The following is an 18389-nucleotide window of genomic DNA, read 5'->3' on the forward strand; positions in this document are numbered from 1 at the left end:
AAGAAAGGTATATAAATGTAAAACAAAATTAGAATCAAGTTTAGTGTAAGGTTAGATTAAAATTATTTTTGAGTGTCTGTATTGTAATCCAAGTTCATTTAATTTTGTTTGTTATATGTTACGAGCACGTTGCCGTGCAAAAAGTTTCTCTCGCTCTCTCTCTCTCTCTGTCCCTCTCTCTCTCTCCCCTCCGCGAAATCCGTCTAATTTTAGTACTATTAAACATCATAACCACTAGTTATTTGTTACTCTGTTAATAGATGGCGAATTAGAACAAATTAAAATGTTTTTCCAATCCAATATCCTGTTTTTTGTGTTTTTTCAGAGGGTTGGACCGCATTCATTTGTTTTTAGTTCATTTTGATGGGAACCGTTGAATTGAGATACGAGTAAATAGACATACGAGCTCAGTCCCGGAACGCATTAAGCTCGTATCTCAAGGTACCACTGTAATGTGGAATATTGAGGCGCCCGTTAGTCTAGATTTCACCTTTTGTGAAATTAGCAGGCGGCCATCAGTTGCAGATAGCATCATACGTTTATGAGCCAGCGTCAGGCTGGCCTTCCAAAAAATATATCAGACGTAGCCTAAACGATGACGAAGGAGGCCAGATGTCCTTCATGTTTTCACTGTACTGTGCTCTGTCTATAAAAGATGCCGAGTTGTGCAAGTAGGTCTTGCTTCCTGTCTGGAACCAGAGCGTTATTTAAAAAAAACATACAGAAAGTGTTTTAAGGTGTCGGGGGATGTTTGATGTCATCTGACGTTTCGTAACCTTAATATTTTGTATGTAGAAGCATTCATCAGTAGAGGTACCACGGTATAGGTATTAAGTGGAGATTCTCCGGAAGCAGAATACATAGAAATAGCAAATTATAGGTCTACACCTATATTATAACATAGATCATAGGGCTTCCAAATAAGGATATACTTTAAAGGGCCATAAAACCATTTACGCTAAGGGCTCAAACATCAAATTCTTTATTTTGACATTATAAGGCAGTGGTTCCCAACCACCGGTCCGCAGACAGCGAGTCACCTGGTGCCGGTCCGTCAGAGAAATAAATATTAACGCTTTCAATCTCGCCCTCCTACTTGTAATGAGAGAATTATTTATAATAATAATAATAAATAATTGCTATTATTTTTGGGACTTGTTTTTTTTTTGCCGTCGTGGACGTCGTTCGTGCACCCCGCACAATTTCGTTTTAAGTTGTCACCGTCCCCATTAGCCGGTCTGCGAGAAAATAGAAAGAGATTTACCGGTCCGCGGTGAGAAAATATTATAAAAATCTGACAAATTGAAGATGTTTCACTTGGGTTAGGGGTGAATTGAAATCAAATTGCATTACAACATAAATAACAGTGAACAAAAAGTTAAGTGAAGAATTACCAGACTCCAAGTCAGTTTTTCCTAATATTTCAATATTTTGGAGTCCAGTGTAACATAAGTAATAATTCAAATTTTTTCAAACAAAAAAAATGTGAGACTGTTACTGTAATTTTCACAAGACGTTGTAGTGAAAAACAATGTATCTTGTGGTCCTGAGTGATTTCTATAGTTAGATTAACCAAGTTAGTCCTAAATAAACCTGAATTGTACTCTTAAGCGTTCAAGCCTGAGAAGATATGTGCGTGTATTGGCTGAAACACTGTATAACTGCAAAGGCTCACATTAGTCCTACATCATTTCACTTGGATTTTAAGTGTCTTTTACATGATTGGCAGATTGGAAATCTATTCGTGTGAACTAATTTATTTTCAAATTTATGAAAGGAATTATTGTAAATTAGATCACAGTATTTTTGTGCAAACAGGGCCATACTAATTTGTGAATCTCTAATCATGGAGGAGGTATGAGTGAGAAAGAGGATGTTGAGGTTCATACTTGGGTGGCTTGAGGTCCCTGTGGATTAGAGCCTTTGGTTTCATGCCATGAAGGTAGGCTACACCCTGGGAACACTGTAAACACCAGCTCATGGCATGGGAAGCAGAATAACAGGGTAGTGGTTCAGCACCATGTAGTACTACAAACAAGAAATTAAAGTCAAGGCACTGGCAATGACAAGCACTTACAGGAGAAAAATATGCACAGGTCTGACAATATACATTCTACATATATATGCATATGAATATATATACATAACTATATATACATATACAAGAGCTGCCAACTACGCCAGAATTTCAGGAGTTTACCCGGAAATGCAGCGCAAACTCCAGGACTCCCGACAACCACCCTAAACTCAGGAAATCCCAAAAAAATATCACTTAAATTTTTTTGAAGCAACCATTTCAGAAAAATAGTCGTAATCCAAGTTCATTTAAATGCGTTTATGTTATGTTACGAGCGCATTGCCGTGCAAAACATAAACCCCCCCTTTCCCTTTCTCTCTCCCCTCCGCAAAATCTGTCTAATTTTAGTTCTATTAAACACATTTTAGTACTATTAAACCACTAATTATTTGTTACTTTGGTAATAGATGGCGAATTACGTTTCGCCGACCGTCCGGTTGGCCGAACGGACGTTTCGCCGACCGTCCGGTTGGCCGAACGGACGTTTCGCCGACCGTCCGGTTGGCCCAACGGACGTTTCGCCGACCGTCCGGTTGGCCCAACGGACGTTTCGCCGACCGTCCGGTTGGCCCAACGGACGTTTCGCCGACCGTCCGGTTGGCCGAACGGACGTTTCGCCGACCGTCCGGTTGGCCCAACGGACGTTTCGCCGACCGTCCGGTTGGCCCAACGGACGTTTCGCCGACCGTCCGGTTGGCCGAACGGACGTTTCGCCGACCGTCCGGTTGGCCGAACGGACGTTTCAGCAACCGTGCGGTTGGCCGAACGGACGTTTCGCCGAAACGGGATTCGCGCGCTCGCCCCGCCCCCGGATCGTGTGTGTACAAGTTTTTCAACCTCGGCCCGCGGGCCATGTACGCCCCGTTAGGATTTTTAATCCGGCCCACCGCCGGCGTTGTCCAAATTATAGTAAAAATCAATGATTCATTTCCCTTTGCCGCTCATCACTCTCAATTTATTAGTCTACCGTCAATGGCAACCTGGGAATAAGCACTCTTGGGCGGGCAGATGTAGCAGAACCGAGCCGTGAGATGACAGCAATCGGGTCAAATCCAGCCTAAAACAGCAATTAATGATTAAATACAAATACTGGGGATTTTTAGACATCAGAACCGGGCCCAGGGTGGTTGATTTCCCTGATAAAAGTGCACTTTAGAGCGTTAGCTGACACAATTGCAATGAATACATTTGTCCACCGGATGGAAGAGTTCTGCCGATTCAAAGCAGGGGTATTTTCGTTACAAATAATGGTAGTTTTAGAACCGGTCCATGTCGGTTCTGGTTGGTAGTTTTACTCGGGAATTGTATCTCATGTGTGGGTAGATGTATTATTGACTAATTTGTGTAAAAATATTGGTCCAGGAAGGTTCTGAGGTAGACTAATAAATTGAGAGTGATGAGCGGCAAAGGGAAATGAATTATTGATTTTTACTATAATTTGGACAACGCCGGTGGCGGGCCGGATTAAAAATCCTAACGGGCCGTATCTCAAGGTACCACAGTATTAAGCTTGTATCTCAAGGTACCACTGTATTGTGGAATATTGAAGCGCCCGTTAGTCTAGATATCACCTATTATGGAATTAGCAGGCGGCCGTCAGTTGCAGATAGCATCATTTGTTTGAGCCAGCGTCAGGCTGGCCTTCCAAAAAAGATATCAGACATTGGCTGAACGATGACGAAGGAGGGCAGATAATAATAATAATCGGACATAGGCCCTGTCGTCATTATCAACAACAAATAGCCTACTTGTCATCACACCCAGATGTCCTTCCTGTTTTCACTGTACTGTCTATAAAAGATGACGAGTTGTGCAATAAATGATTCATGATTTTTAAATGAATCATGATTTTGTATAAACACTAAAATTGTAACTATAGTATGGTAACAATTTTTCTACAAACATATTAGTAAATAGAACTCATTTTACAAAAAATAATCCGTTATAAATCTCCTGCATGCCAGGCTGTCCTTTGTACTACACAATCACAAAATGAGAAATGGAGATTGTACTCACTTGACAATATTGATTTTAGTGTAAACTCACCATTGTACAGTGACCCTCCTTCAGCATATTCCATTACAAGACAGACCTAAAGGGGTGTGTCATCATATTGCAATTAGTATAATGGCATCTGTATAATAGCATGCTTGTGAAAGCAATATTGACATACAATCAGTTGAAGTATTTGAACACCCTACTATATTGCAAGTTCTCCCACTTAAAAATCATCGAGCGGTTTGAAATTTTCATAGTAGGTGCATGTCTACTTTGAGAAAGATAATATGAAAAGAAATATTCTGAAATTAAAATGTATGATTTTTTTTAATGTTTATTTGCGTGATTCAGATGCAAATAAGTATTTCAACACCTGAGAAAACCAATGATAAGACTCGGCACAGCAGCCTTTGTTAGCAATTACAGAGGTCAAATGTTTCCTTCATCAGGTTTGAATACTGCAGGAGGGATTTTGGCCCACTCCTCCACATAGATCTTCTATAGATCAGTCAGGTTTCTGGGCTGTCCCTGAGAAACACAGAGTTTGAGCTCCCTCCAAATGTTTTCTATTGGGTTTACGTCTTGGAGAATGGCTAGGCCACACCAATATCTACATATGCTTCTTATGGAGCCTTTCCTTGCCCCCCTTTACATTCGCAAGGCACTGTAAAAACGTTTTACGCTATCGCAATAAATTCATTGATTTATTGATCCTTAACCTCATAAGGAATGTAGGGATGATAGAACTCTTAATTACGGGCAGTAGGTCTGTTCCATTTAGTTGCCAGACAATTGCAGGGGAAAAAGATGGAGCCGTTTGATCGCTTCACATCTATTGTCCCGGGCAGCTACCGAACCGGCTGATGGAAAAGTTTCAAGCTGCATAATTTCATCCATGCTGCTACAGCACGTTGTCTTCTGTGATCTTTATGACAAGCGACAGTACCTCGAATAACGAGATGAACGGCTATATACAGTGAGCCAAATAAGTATTTCTCTAATCTTTTCAAGTAGGATAACTTTACAATTGGTGGTTGACTATATACTTATTTGCCCCACTGTATACCATTGTCATTCTCGTATGCTCACTGTTCACAAAGCAGGAAAGGCGAGGGAAATACGTTTGCCCGTATATTCTTAGAAAAAACCCTAACTGTTAATAATTTATTCACAAATAAGTACTTTTGAATTTCATGATAATACAGGACAAAGTGTGTCCCTTGTAAGGTCAATGAGCGACACAAACTTGTTTTTAATACTGGACAAATCAATTTTTCAAGGGACAGTTCTATTTATCTATTTAGAAAGGTTTGTCTTTTTTTATATCACCTGTACAATCTAATCTCGTCATGAGGCAAATTAGGACACAAACACTCAAGCAAAGAATTCACCGTTGTTCTTTGTGAACAGCTGTGACAAATTGATGTGTCCACAATGCATGTTACATCATCATGTCTTGACGTGCCCCCTCTTTGCCTGTTTCAGCCATTCCCTCTTTCTTGTTAACTAACCTTCACATCTACTGCTTGCGATTGCTGCTACCAAGTGGCCGAATTTAACCATTTAATTGTTACTCAGCTTTGAAATCACAAAATTGAGAGTATATTGATCCATTGATTCATAGAAAAAAAAATTAAATGAAAAAATTAAACGCAATTGTCAAGAAAACTTTGGTTATTGGTTATGTTTAGATGTTTTCTCATCATTGGCACTAATATGACACAGACACACAACCGAAGAAAGGAATGGAAAAATATATGATCAACTTACTGGATTACTGCAAGAGCCATATAACTTCACAATATTAGGGTGATTAACACGTGAAAGTTGCCGGAGCTGCAGACAAAGGGGCACAAGAATTTTTAGTCAAAAATATTACTGAGTTATATAAATCACAAATGCTATGATAATGTCTATCAGGAGAATTTAGTAGTGGTTTAAAGAATTATTGCCCGTAATATACTGTAAATTTGCTGGCCAAAAGTATGTTTAAGGTGAAATTGAAAATAGAAATAGAATGTAACTGCGCAAGTAAAACTGCAAACTCTGTTCTGTTACACCAGTCTAAAATCTTTGCCAGGTTACGTGTGCGCCAAACATCACACTGTTTACAGAGAACAGGTGGTCACTTGCCAATGATGTTATGTTCTTACAGGTCATCAGCAAAAGTTAAGGTTTGAGAAAAAAGAAAAATGCTTCCAAAAGGCAGCTATCCCACTTTGACATTCACCTGGAGCACGGAGTTTTCGGGTTGGGCTTAGAACAGGAGTCCTCAACCACTGGTCCATGGACCGGTCAGCAATAAAAATGAATATTAATGTTTTAAACCTCACATACACGAGGACCAGGGACGCTCAAGAATGGAGATCATGAGACAATGACAAGCTGCACCTGAAGGTTGCCAGATACAAAATATTCCAAACAAATCACACCATAAATATAACCCACTAAGTTCAGTGGGTTTTACCCAATCTGTCAACGCTCCTGCACCTACGCACACACAGACTCATGAGCCATTCGTGAAACAAACATGGCACAACTGTGATCTGCTGCAACGCTGCCAAAGCTGCTCTCAGTCACGGGCGTCCAAGTTGAAGGTTTTCTCAGCCAAGTGCAGGTTAGCCAAGATTCTCTGGAGGAAGCGGGCCATGGCATCACAGTCGCTGTTCCTTGGGTGCCGCGGCCAAGGACGAAGCCGGCCGCTACTGCCGGCCAGCAGCCCACCCATGGCCCAGTCCACATAGCCGCCCCAGAGAGAAATATGTGCTCTTTGTACTACGAATAAGAGTGGCAGCGCACTGTGAGTTTGCCATGTTTCCAAATTATGACGTGTCGCTGCTCCACGTCCAACCCACTCAACTGGTCCTTCTCTAGGTCTAAGTCGCTGCAGCTTATAGCATAGAAACCTATTCAATGTGGTTGTCGGCCGTGACATAAATGCATTTTCTTGAAAGGTGGCTCTCAAACAATGTTTTTGCCGAAACCAGTACAGTGGTACCTTGAGATACGAGCTTAATGCGTTCCAGGACTGAGATCGTATGTCGATTTACTCATATCTCAAATCAACGTTTCCCATAGAAATGAACTAAAAACAAATTAATTTGTTCCAACCCGCTGAACAAAAAAAAAGACTGAATATTGGAATGGATTTTTTCTTTTATTTGTTCTAATTCGCCATCTATTAACACTGTAAAAATAACTAGTGGTTATGATGTTTAATAGTACTAAAATTAGACTGATTTCACAGAGGGGAGAGAGAGAGAGAAAGAGAGGGACAGAGAGAGAGAAAGAGAGAGACGGAGAGAGAGACTTTTGGTACGGCAACACGCTCGTAACATAACATAAACAAATTTAAATGAACTTGGATTACGATACAGACACACTCAAAAATAAGTTTAATCTAAACTTAATTAATTTTGTTTTAAATTTTTATACCTTTCTTCTCCCGGCTTGGCTCTATTTGCCCCGCCGCCACCCTGACTTTCAGCTGTAGTTTTTAAAAGGAACCTATCGAGGTTTGCTTTTGTCTTCCCTTCAAAATATTCCGAAAGTGATGCACACAAATGTCCTCAAAATTGGATAACGCACGACCACTTGCCAACGGGAAGTAGTATGCTCCTCTCGTATTAGCGAGCAAGCTCTGACTAACGGGGGAAAAAACACTGAAAAAAATGCAATGCTCCGCCCAGTGCTCGTGGAGACATTTACGAGGGAGTTGCGTCGAGAAAGACAGATCCCATGATGTTCTCATAAGCAGCCTCTTGCGTAGAATGTATGCTCGTATATCAAAATTTGTCTCGTATCTCAAGGTAAATATTTGTTCGAAATTTTACTCATATCTCAAATTGCTCGTATGTCGGGGCACTCGTATGTCCAGTTATTACTGTACAACCGTTTCAATTTCGCCCTCCTACTTGACACGAGAGAAAGAGTGTGCTGGGCTGCTCTTGTGAGTAGTCGCCATAATGTGAAATCTTGTCCATTGTGTTTGATTTGAGATAACATGGAGTTCATTTTCATAGTTTAATTTTCCATACACATCGTAAGTGGGAGGGGCCAGTCACTCAGCTGATTGTGCGAACAGCTGAGGCGTGCTCCCGTACCCTCACCACCTAAGGGCGCTAAAATGAAGCATATAATTGCGGCAGACTGGAAGTGTTCAAGATCAGTAAATCACTAGATGACCAGTTGTCACAGCTTGGTAATGTCAGGCAAGGCAGCTACACGTTCGTTTTCGGCAGAAAGCCTGAAGAGCACGTTCCCGACCAACATGGTGATCTTAATGTTACTTCAAAGAATATCATTCAAGGAAAATAAAATTGGTCATATCCCAAAAATGTACTCAAGTTCAAAGTTAAAAAAGTATTTAACGAAAAGAATGCCTGAGTAACATTTTATGTCTGACTTATTTTTCAAACAATGTAATCAAATATGAATTTTCTAGACTATGAGTTGTAGGTAAGTTCCTGTGTCTTTTTAGCCTTCTGTGTAGAATGTAAGAATTTTTAACAAGCTCTGGGTATTTTTCATTCATTCATTTTCACCCCCGCTAACGGGACCCTATTGTAGCTCTCTCTCTATATATATTTAAATATATATATATAAATATATGTGTCTATATATATATATATATATATATATAATATATATATATATATATATATATATATATATATATATATATATGCATGTATATATATTATATATATATAAATCTATATATCTATATATATACACATATACGCACATATATATATACACACATTCACATTCCGTGGAATTTTGACATCATTATGCACTTTTTTTATACTTAATTTTAAGTCCGCGATGTACTGAAGCCCTGAATGTTCAAGCCGTGAAGTGGTGAAGGATCACAATATGTCAGTTACTATGATCACTATCAAAGTGAATTAGGCAGGACTGATTTATTCCTTTTTCAGACCTGACCCGCAAGTAAGGGGAATTCAGGTAAAGAACTGACCTACAAATTTTCCCCTAGGTGTAATTATGTTATATTATATTTTCAAAAAATGAATTAATAAAATAGATGAAGTTTTATTAAGGAAATGAGAGTATGTACAAATCAGTGGCGGTCCGTGCATTTTCTGGTAGCGCCTTCAACGTATCAATCCAACCCTCAAAAACTATTTTATGGCTATAAAACCTCTACTGGAGCTACAGCTGCGACACATAGAAAACAATCAATAAATCAATGCACAAAAATGGGGTAAAATCCACTTCCTAGCAGCATTTCATGATTAAATACAAATACGGGAGCTTTTCAGACATTAAAACCAGGCCGGGGGGTGATTTTCCCGGGAAAAGACAGCGATGAACGTCAATGGCGTATGGGCAAACATTGCCCCAAAATGGGGTAAAATCCAGCCGAAAACAGCATTTATTGATTAAATACAAATACTGGACCTTTTTAGACATCAGAACTGGGCCCAGAGTATAATTTCCCCGGTAAAAAAAGACAGCGATGAACGTCGATAAGTCCATATACGTCCATACGTGAAACGGCAAAAAAATGCACTAAAATGAGGTAAAATCCACTTCCTAGCAGCATTTATTGATTGAATATACCCATTGTGGGTGGAGTTTGCGATCTCTGGCTGCCTCACTATGGCTTTGGCCCGCCTACTCTCTGTAGCTAGCCAATCATAGTTGGTGAAAGCAATGACGTATCCAAGCCAGCAAAATGCCAATGGCTGCGAAAAAGCATTGTGGGTTTGCCAACTCGAAATCTGATTGGTTAAAAGCAACAGTCTTGTTTAATGCAGCAGAGCCTGCAGAACTGATGAAGGCTTTGAGGCAGATTTCTGATCCTGGCAACAAATAATGGCTGAAATTTGATTAATTAAATGCTTCAATATGAAAACACACATCTGGAAGCAGTGCAACCAGGGGGAAAAGCAATGAAAGGAAGCTAACAGACCATTTGGAATAATAAGTATTGATGGACAAAATATAATATGATTCAGATATTTCTTAGGCCAGCAGAGAAGGCCTTGAAGGCCCTGACAGCCTGCCACTGGTACAAATATATAATAAACATGGGGTTGTCAGGGTTTTTAAAACTTATTGTTATACATTTGCTTGCAACGAAGTACAAGCTTGGCCTTGCTACTAAAGAAAGCTTTGCTCACCCTTAGTTCATTATTATTAACATCGTACTTGCTTGCAATGAAGTGTAAGCTTTGCTCATGGAAGCCTTGATTACCGTATTTTCACACCTATAGAACGCACCGCTTGAAAGGGCGCAGTCTCAGTTGCGGGTGCATTTTCTGTTTTTACTCAATACAAAAGGCGCTTCGTTTCAAAGGATGCGTTGCAATGGTTGTGCTAGCATGACACACACATTGGCAGCATGCTAGCATTTGTTTTAAAAAAAGACAAAAGGAACAAAACTGAGTTTGATTTTGTTTAATTGACGTAATGTATATTCGCGAAAATATTAGTCAAAGTATTCAAATATCTACATATCTGTTAAAGTCCTCATCTTCTGTATCCAACATAAAGAGTTCGGCCAAGTGGGCGAGTTCGCCAACAATGGTGGGTACCATCTCAATGCCAGGGTCAGAGCTGTCACCGTGGGGTTTCGTAAATAGTGACTCCAGTTTTGACGAAAGCTCAAACTACAGTAGTCGCCGCCACTTTGGCCCAGGCATCGACAGTCCATTCCAAATTGTCAGGTAACCTGAGCAACGCTCTCTGCCCGTCTTTGTCTGGAGGGTTAAAAGCGATACGAAGACACGCAAGTCAACTGCCTTGCGACCCGTCTGGGATGTTTTCAATGGATTTACCGTAATGCTTGGAATACGCTATTTTCAGGGCTGTACGCTGGGTTGATCGCAATGAGTAGCATGTCGGCAATAAATTAAGCCGGTCAATCGAGCGGTCAGGGTCATACTGTGGTGGCATCTACAGTGTTTTATGCAGTGCTTTGTTGGGGATGCGGGAGCACGGAGAGGGACAGGAACAGGCTGAATAAGCTGGTCAGGAGGGCCAGCTCTGTTCTGGGCTGTCCTTTGGACTCTGTGGAGGAAGTGGGAGAGCGGAGGATGCTGACCAGGATGATGTCCATCATTGACAGCACCTCCCACCCCCTGCATGAGTCTGTGGAGTCCCCCCGAAGCTCCTTTAGCAATAGACTGCGGCACCCTCATTGCAGGAAGGAGCGCTTCCGCAGATCCTTCCTCCCATCAGCTGTCAGGCTCTTTAACAAAAAAATGGCTGTGTTAAGACCTACCGTATGCATGCATTTACATTTATGTGTATGTATGTATGTATATATGTGCAAAGCAACACGCTTATTTAATTATATATTTATTCATGTATTTATTTCTTGACCTACTTATTACCTATCTATTCATGTCTAAAATGCCTTTGCTATTCCTGCATCCTCACCCTCTTGCCACTGGAACAACGAAATTTCCCGAATACGGGATGAATAAAGTTATCCAATCCAATCCAATCCAATCCAATCCAATACATTTTTTTTAATTTAGCCTATAAACAAGGCACACAGACTGATTGGGCACCCCACCCCATTCATTTTAGAGAAAACTTTACTTTTAAGTGTGCCCTATAGGTGTAAAAATACGGTAGTCCTCATAGTACTGGGAATCTGCTCTGAGCACTGCACTTGCGGCATCTGCCCTCCATCACGGACGCTCCACAAGGCTTCCTGATGGTTCAGTCTCATCTGCTAACCATTGTGGACGTGTTTTGGTACACATGTATTAGACTAGAGGTGGGCAAACTATTCCACAAAGGGCCACAGTGGGTGTAGGTTTTAGTCCCAACCCATAAAGAGGACACCTTTTCACCAATCCGATGTTCTACAAATGCAATCAGTGGATTGCAGTGAGGTGCTTCTTGTTTTCTGCAGAAATCTCATTGGTTAAACCAGTGTTTCCCAACCAGTGTGCCGCGGCACACTGGTGAGCTGCAAGGGGTGCTCTGGTGTGCCGTGGGAAATTACAAGAAATCATACATCGTAATAATCCAAGAGTGTTAGGATTGGGTTCATATTGTTATTTCAGTTTCCTCCTTGTCTGCTGATGTTCTTTTCCCTACTCTTGTTTGTCCCTCCTATCTTGCCGTTCCTGACGCGCAGCTGCGAACATCAGCAGACACAGAGGAAACTTAAATAACAATGTGAACCCAATCCTAACAGAGAGAAATCTCAATATTAAGAGATAAAATTGAACTATTACGAGGTTAAAATTGAAATATGAAATCATAGATTGTATTATGACAAGATTCAAATCGTAGTATTATTAGTTTGAAGTCATTTTGTTGCTTATTTTTATGTAAAGTAAACCGGAAGCTCTTTGGTTTTCCAGGCCTCAACTTTTGTCGACGTTAAGTCTGTGTGGGCACAAAACGGCTATTCTCGTAATGTTAGGTGTTTGCAGCAATATTGGGTGGAAAAAAGTCGTAATATTACGAGATTTAAGTCATTTTCCTGTTTTTACAGGACGTGAATCGGAAGTTGTTTGGTGTCAGGGGCATCAACTTTTGTCGACGTAAAGTCTTTGAGCACATGACATTTGCATAATATTGGGAGAAAAAGTCAAAAATTAAAACAAGGTTTAAAAACGTTGCATTAATTATTTTAACATCAGTCGAACTTAAAGCTGTTCGGGTCTGCGGAAATTAACTTTGATGATGTTAGATCGGTGTGAAAAAAAAATGATTTTGGAATAATTTGGGTGGGATTATTTAATTCTTGATAATAAAACTTTTAATGAGAATGACTTTATAATGTTAATATAAGTGACAGTTTTAAATTAATATCAATAATAATAAAACAAAAATAATAACAAAAATAAAACCAAACATTTTAAAAATCATAAAAAATAGAAATAACAAATAAAAAAGAAATAAATAAACAAATAATGTAAACACTGGGTTAAACTGTCTGTGCTGGAGCGGTTGGAACAAAAACCTGCACCCACAATGGCCCTCGAGGACCGGTTTGTCCACCCCTGAATTAGACTCAACGCACATAGATTAACACGCTCAAACGTCTCACTTGTGTTTCCACCCCTCCCTTTAGTGTTGAGATGTCTATGTAATCAGGGCCCCCGGATGTATAAAGCAACAGAAAAGACCATAAAATAATAATAATAATAATAATAATAATAATAATAATCGGACATAGGCCCTGTCGTCATTATCAACAACACAAAAAGCCTACTTGTCATCACACCCAGAAACTGCGTGTGACGAAATTGGTGGTGCTTCTCCATAAGCTGCGTTTACTCGGCAAAAGACCTAAATAAACGCAGCTTATGGAGAAGCACCACCAATTTCGTCATAAGGTCATAATCTTTCTCCTTGCAAGGGAAAATCAAGAAGACCGTCTTTTCCTCTGTATTTGTGCGTTAATTTGGGAATGTCTAATGGCAAACCTGACAATTTTAAGGTCAGACGGAGCTGGGAAGCTGTCTCAGCAGTCATTCTCCTTGCAAGCAAACATTTCAAAAGACTATTTTTCTCTTTATTTGTGTAAGAATTTGGGAATGTCTAATGGCAAACCTGAATTTTACCGTATTTACTCGCATATAAGTCACTTTTGTCGGACAAAAAATGATGACTGAATCGAGGGTACGGCTTATATGCGCATAAAAACACGACATGCAAAAAACTTCAAATTTACGGCGCTGTGACACGATGACGTCACGACAAAATGGCCCCTGCGTCGGCGCGTGATGTCACAACGTAAGTGAATTCGGCCGATACTTTCATTTATTTCAAAATAGAGAAAAGATAAACAGATAAAACACTAAACAAAATTTATTTTGATGTATATGAATGAAATTCATGAAAAAAACGTACATATCTTGCATAAAACGTGAAAAAACTCATGTTCCCGTCACTGCTCGCTCGGGGCACAGCCATCTTACGTAGGTCCCGGGCAGCCATTTTACCTAGGGCGCTGACGTATAAACCTAGTTAAACGTGCTTTGACTGGCCAGACGCGCGTAGCCTTGATTTTGAAGTAAAACAAAATTCCACTTTGATTGTTATAAATTTCCTATGTTTGCCATTGTTTTCATTAACAGGCAGGTTATACCCTTCTTTTCGTTCGGGCACCTAGGTGGACAGCTTGGGGTCCTATAGTTGTAGTTTGAGTTGTAGTCTTTAGTAGAGAGCACCGCGAACGTTTCCAGCGGAGTTTGATTCAGTGTTCATCAAAGTTGACTGTAATGTGTAGTCAAACGAGAATGCTCTACATTGTCAATTACTTGGAATTGATATAAAAGAAGCTGAAGAATCATCTGTGTGCCTTCGTCTCACTCTTTGACCGGGGTATCTGGGTAGATGAGCGCTATCAAAAAACATCGCAACGCTAAGCTAACTCGCTAAGCTAACTCGCTAATATTGATTTTTTTTCGTTGTATTTCTTGTTTGAAAGTGACAACTATTGGAGTAATATGAACCATCGAAAGAAGTGAGATATTTTGACATTAGAAGCAATATGGCTGCCACAACATCTTAAACTTCTGGTAAGAAAATTGTAATTTCTGTAATTAGAAAGCATCAAATTCTTATCAAGATAGACTTATTTCTTTGTTCAAATTGAATAATTTGATATTTTGCATTTACAAAGACAGGCATATTAACTTCCTTATGATATTGCCCCTAATAATGTGCTTTTGATTCATACAGTATGTCAGAAATACAACTTGTGATGATTTTTCTTAATATTTTCCCTTCAAAGTAACACATTTGTACTCCTTATTAAAACCATGAATATGGAGGTGAAAATTGTGAATCAGGGGGGTGGCTTATACGCAAGAAATTGTAAAATTTAAAAAATTCAAGGCAATTTTCAGGGTGTGGCTTATACGTGGGGCGGCTTATATGCAAGTAAATACGGTAGCATCTTCTTCGTCTACTGAATGTTGGTCTGGAACTAGCGTTCATGTCGCATCAGCGCCCCCGTTCTTTTTGGTGTTCAGGTGGTGTAATTTCAGTGTAAATATATCAAATTTTATCGAAAGATTTTATTATTACTGTTATGTACTATTTCATGATGATTATCGTTTCCGTTTTACAGTCTACTCCATGCAGAAAAAAACAGAACCAACAAACATTCAAATAAAATTCACACGGTGGCATTTGGCTTGGAAATAAACAGGTTCCGTGTCTTTTCATTCAACCCACTCTGAGCCCACGGCATCATTGTTATCAGTGATCTGTGCACGCGGCCTCGGCCCCACTTCCCTCCACTGAATGATTGACATTAAAATGTTCTATTTGACAACTGGAATCTGTAACAAATCCACTGCTGCCAATGAAAACAGAGTGAGTCCTGTATCACAGCATATTGCGTGTGGGTGTGTCGGTTCGTGCGTTTGTGTGCGTGTGCCATATGTAAGGAAAATTTACGTGTTTCTTTTTGTGATGCTGAAAATAGTCTGCTCGCCAATGGTGATGATGTCTTCAGTTGATATTTTATTAATTTCATATTGCACAACAAATTTTGGTTTGAAAGTATTCATTCATTCAATCAATCATTTTCTGAACCGCTTTATCTTCATTAGGGTCGCGGGGGCTGTTGGAGTCAATCCCAGCTGACTCCGTGCCAGAGGCGGGGGACACCCGGAATTGGTGGCCAGCCGATCGCAGGGCACGAGAGACAGACAACCATGCACACACACCCATACCTAGGGGCAATTTAGGGTGTCCAATCAGCCTACCATGCATGTTTTTGGAATGTGGGAGGAAACCGGAGTATGCAAAATATCAAATTATTCAAATTGAAAAAAGAAATAAGTCTATCTTGATGAGAACCCGATTCTTTTAATGAGATAAATTACAATTTTCTTACCAGAAGTTTAAGGTGTTGTGGCGACCAAATTGCTTCTGAGGTCGAAATATCTCGATTTTTTCGATGGTTCATCAATAGTCTGCAATAGCTGTGACTTTCGAACAGGAAATAAAAAGAAAAAAAATACAGCGGAATTTTCTTTTAAAATCATTTCCTTTACGTGTTCCAAACCCGAAAGGGTGTTGCCTGCACGTAGACAAAATAAAAAACAAAGTAACGTAAGCAAAACCATGAAGTGTCCGTAGCGGTATGGTGTTCACCAAGTCCCTGGGTGCAATAATAGCATGCGATACACATTACGCAGGTATAAAGGCTGATATTTTACCGATCGACTGCAAGACCTTTGATCAGCCTGAACAACTATTGGGAGATGATGACATGGTAAACAATACAAACATGTATCTAGGCTACACACGTCCTGCCAGTTAGAGCACGTTTAACTACGGTAAGATGGCAACCATGCCAGAGATAAATAAATACAATTGTACGAATACAGCTAATTTACTGTTCTTACTTTGCATTGGTTTGTAAAGGTGCACCTATGTTTCTCACAAACAAAAACCTCCAGAAGATCTATATTAAGCTAAATACCTCAACAAAGAAGGCTGTTCTCTCTGATTCACTTTCAATGGTCTTAATGGCAACATCTTTGCCTTTCCACTTGGCCTTGCAAACCACTCCAAAAGCTCCTCTCCCCACTACCTGAAAACAGTATTTACAATGGGTGTTAGCTTGTAACAAGTGTAGGGGGAAATTAGGAAAAACAGAGCCCACCTCCTCGACTTCAATGTCCTCATAATTAATTTCCTCAAATGGATATCCCGGAGATGTCTCAAGCATGTCGCCGGATGGTAACGACATGATAGAAGCACCAGTCAGCCACCTACTGAGAAACATAATGGTGTAGATTATAGAATGAAGAGTATTAGACAGAGATGTTAGATGTAAGACAGAGGTTACTGTGTATGAGTGGCCTATTATCCTGTTTCTGTTCTGGCTAAGCTTTAAACTGTTTATTTGACAGAATGTTGGTCGTCTACGATTGTCAACCTTATAAACCGTATAAACAATTTAATAGAGCTAACATTAGCTGCAATGCGACTGTCACTGAAAGTAAATTATTACCAATATTAAGGAAAACGAATTTAGACCATCACAATATAGTGGTGAAGAATCACACTTTCGTAAAACAGCGGTCTTAGGCAAGTCAACTTGGGCGTAAAAGTAGATGGTTGTTCGAGAGAACTTAGCAAGTTTGTCTTAGTGCTAATACAATACACCGCGGTTTATTAGCTCACCAGAATCGACGGTCTGGACGTGGTCGAGTCTATAATTCATTCACAAAAGGTTGAATAGTAACACCCTTCACAAAAAAATCGTCTTTGATTGTCCCATGGAGTGCTGGACATGACTAGTGAAAGTGTATTTTTACTCTCAGCCGGAAACACATCACCCCGGAAGTAGTGAGTTCGTACATCTATTTCTCCCCCGGCACATATAACGCAGCTTTTCCCCCCTAATTGACAGGAAAGGCGGAACGTTCCATTGTTCTGTATGAAAATCCAAAACACTATTTTTATCTTCGAGTCTACAGGAAACCCTGTATCATTACCTTTTGTCATTTTCGTTTTTCTAATTGGAGTAGTATTACAAAGGCAAGCAGGAAAATTTTAATCCTAATATTCATTCGTTTTCCGTTCTGCGTATGCTCACAAGGGTCGGGGAAAAGCGTATGTTTGTGCGTGTGTTTGTGCGTGTGCGTGCGTACACGCGCGCGTGTGTGCGTGTGTGCGCGTGTGCGCGTGTGTGTAACTCGAGCGGACGTTTTCCATTGAAATGAATGGAAAACAAATTAATTCGTTCCAGCCCTCTGAAAAAACACCAAAAACAGGATATTGGATTGGAAAAAATGTTTTATTTCTTCTAATTCGCCATTTATTAACAAAGTAACACATAACTAGTGGTTTAATAGTAATAAAATGTGTTTAATCTAACTAAAATTGGGCAGATTTCGCCGACGGGAGACAGAGACGTGGGGGGGTTCGTTTTTTTCCACGACAACGCACTCGTAAACGGAACAAACAAATTTAAATTAACTTGGATTAATATATACAGACACTCAAACATACGTTTAATGTAACTTTACACAAAACTGAATTCTAATTTTGTTGTAATCTTTTGTTACCTTCGTTTTCCGGGTTGGCGGTTTGCCACGCCTCCACCCTCACGTTCACTATCGATGGACTGTTTGCTGTTGTATTGCCTTCAAAATATTCCCAAAATGATGCACACAAATGTCCTCACAATAGGATAACGCACGACCACTTGCCAACGAGAAATAGTCTTTAAAGAACGATCGCGGGAGCTTCTTTCCTTAGAAAGAATAACAGGAAATACAATAGTTGAGCTTACCCACATATTGATTGTGGGTAATGAAGTTTTATTCTGAGAAAGGTTGCCATTGCC

At 39.9% G+C, this 18389-nt stretch overlaps 1 protein-coding gene across 3 annotated transcripts in view; it reads right to left on the minus strand.

Annotated features, from left to right (window-relative positions):
• map3k7 (mitogen-activated protein kinase kinase kinase 7) overlaps nt 1-17408 on the minus strand; it is a 79048-nt gene extending 61640 nt beyond the window's left edge. For 2 of the 3 annotated variants that reach the window (XM_077587952.1, XM_077587950.1), the window contains exons 1-6: nt 17222-17407; nt 16698-16809; nt 16515-16625; nt 5846-5911; nt 4124-4169; nt 1890-2028 (exon numbers count right to left, since the gene is read on the minus strand). In XM_077587952.1, coding sequence (XP_077444078.1) covers nt 1890-2028; nt 4124-4169; nt 5846-5911; nt 16515-16625; nt 16698-16784 — 449 coding nt within the window. In that variant the 5' untranslated portion in view covers nt 16785-16809; nt 17222-17407. Of the gene's footprint in view, nt 1-1889; nt 2029-4123; nt 4170-5845; nt 5912-16514; nt 16626-16697; nt 16810-17221 lie in introns of all 3 variants that reach the window. The other variant, XM_077587951.1, reaches the window with a different exon arrangement.
• Between the last annotated feature and the right edge of the window lie 981 nt (nt 17409-18389).

Source organism: Stigmatopora argus, chromosome 19 (assembly GCF_051989625.1).
Source record: "Stigmatopora argus isolate UIUO_Sarg chromosome 19, RoL_Sarg_1.0, whole genome shotgun sequence".
Taxonomy (NCBI): domain Eukaryota; kingdom Metazoa; phylum Chordata; class Actinopteri; order Syngnathiformes; family Syngnathidae; genus Stigmatopora; species Stigmatopora argus.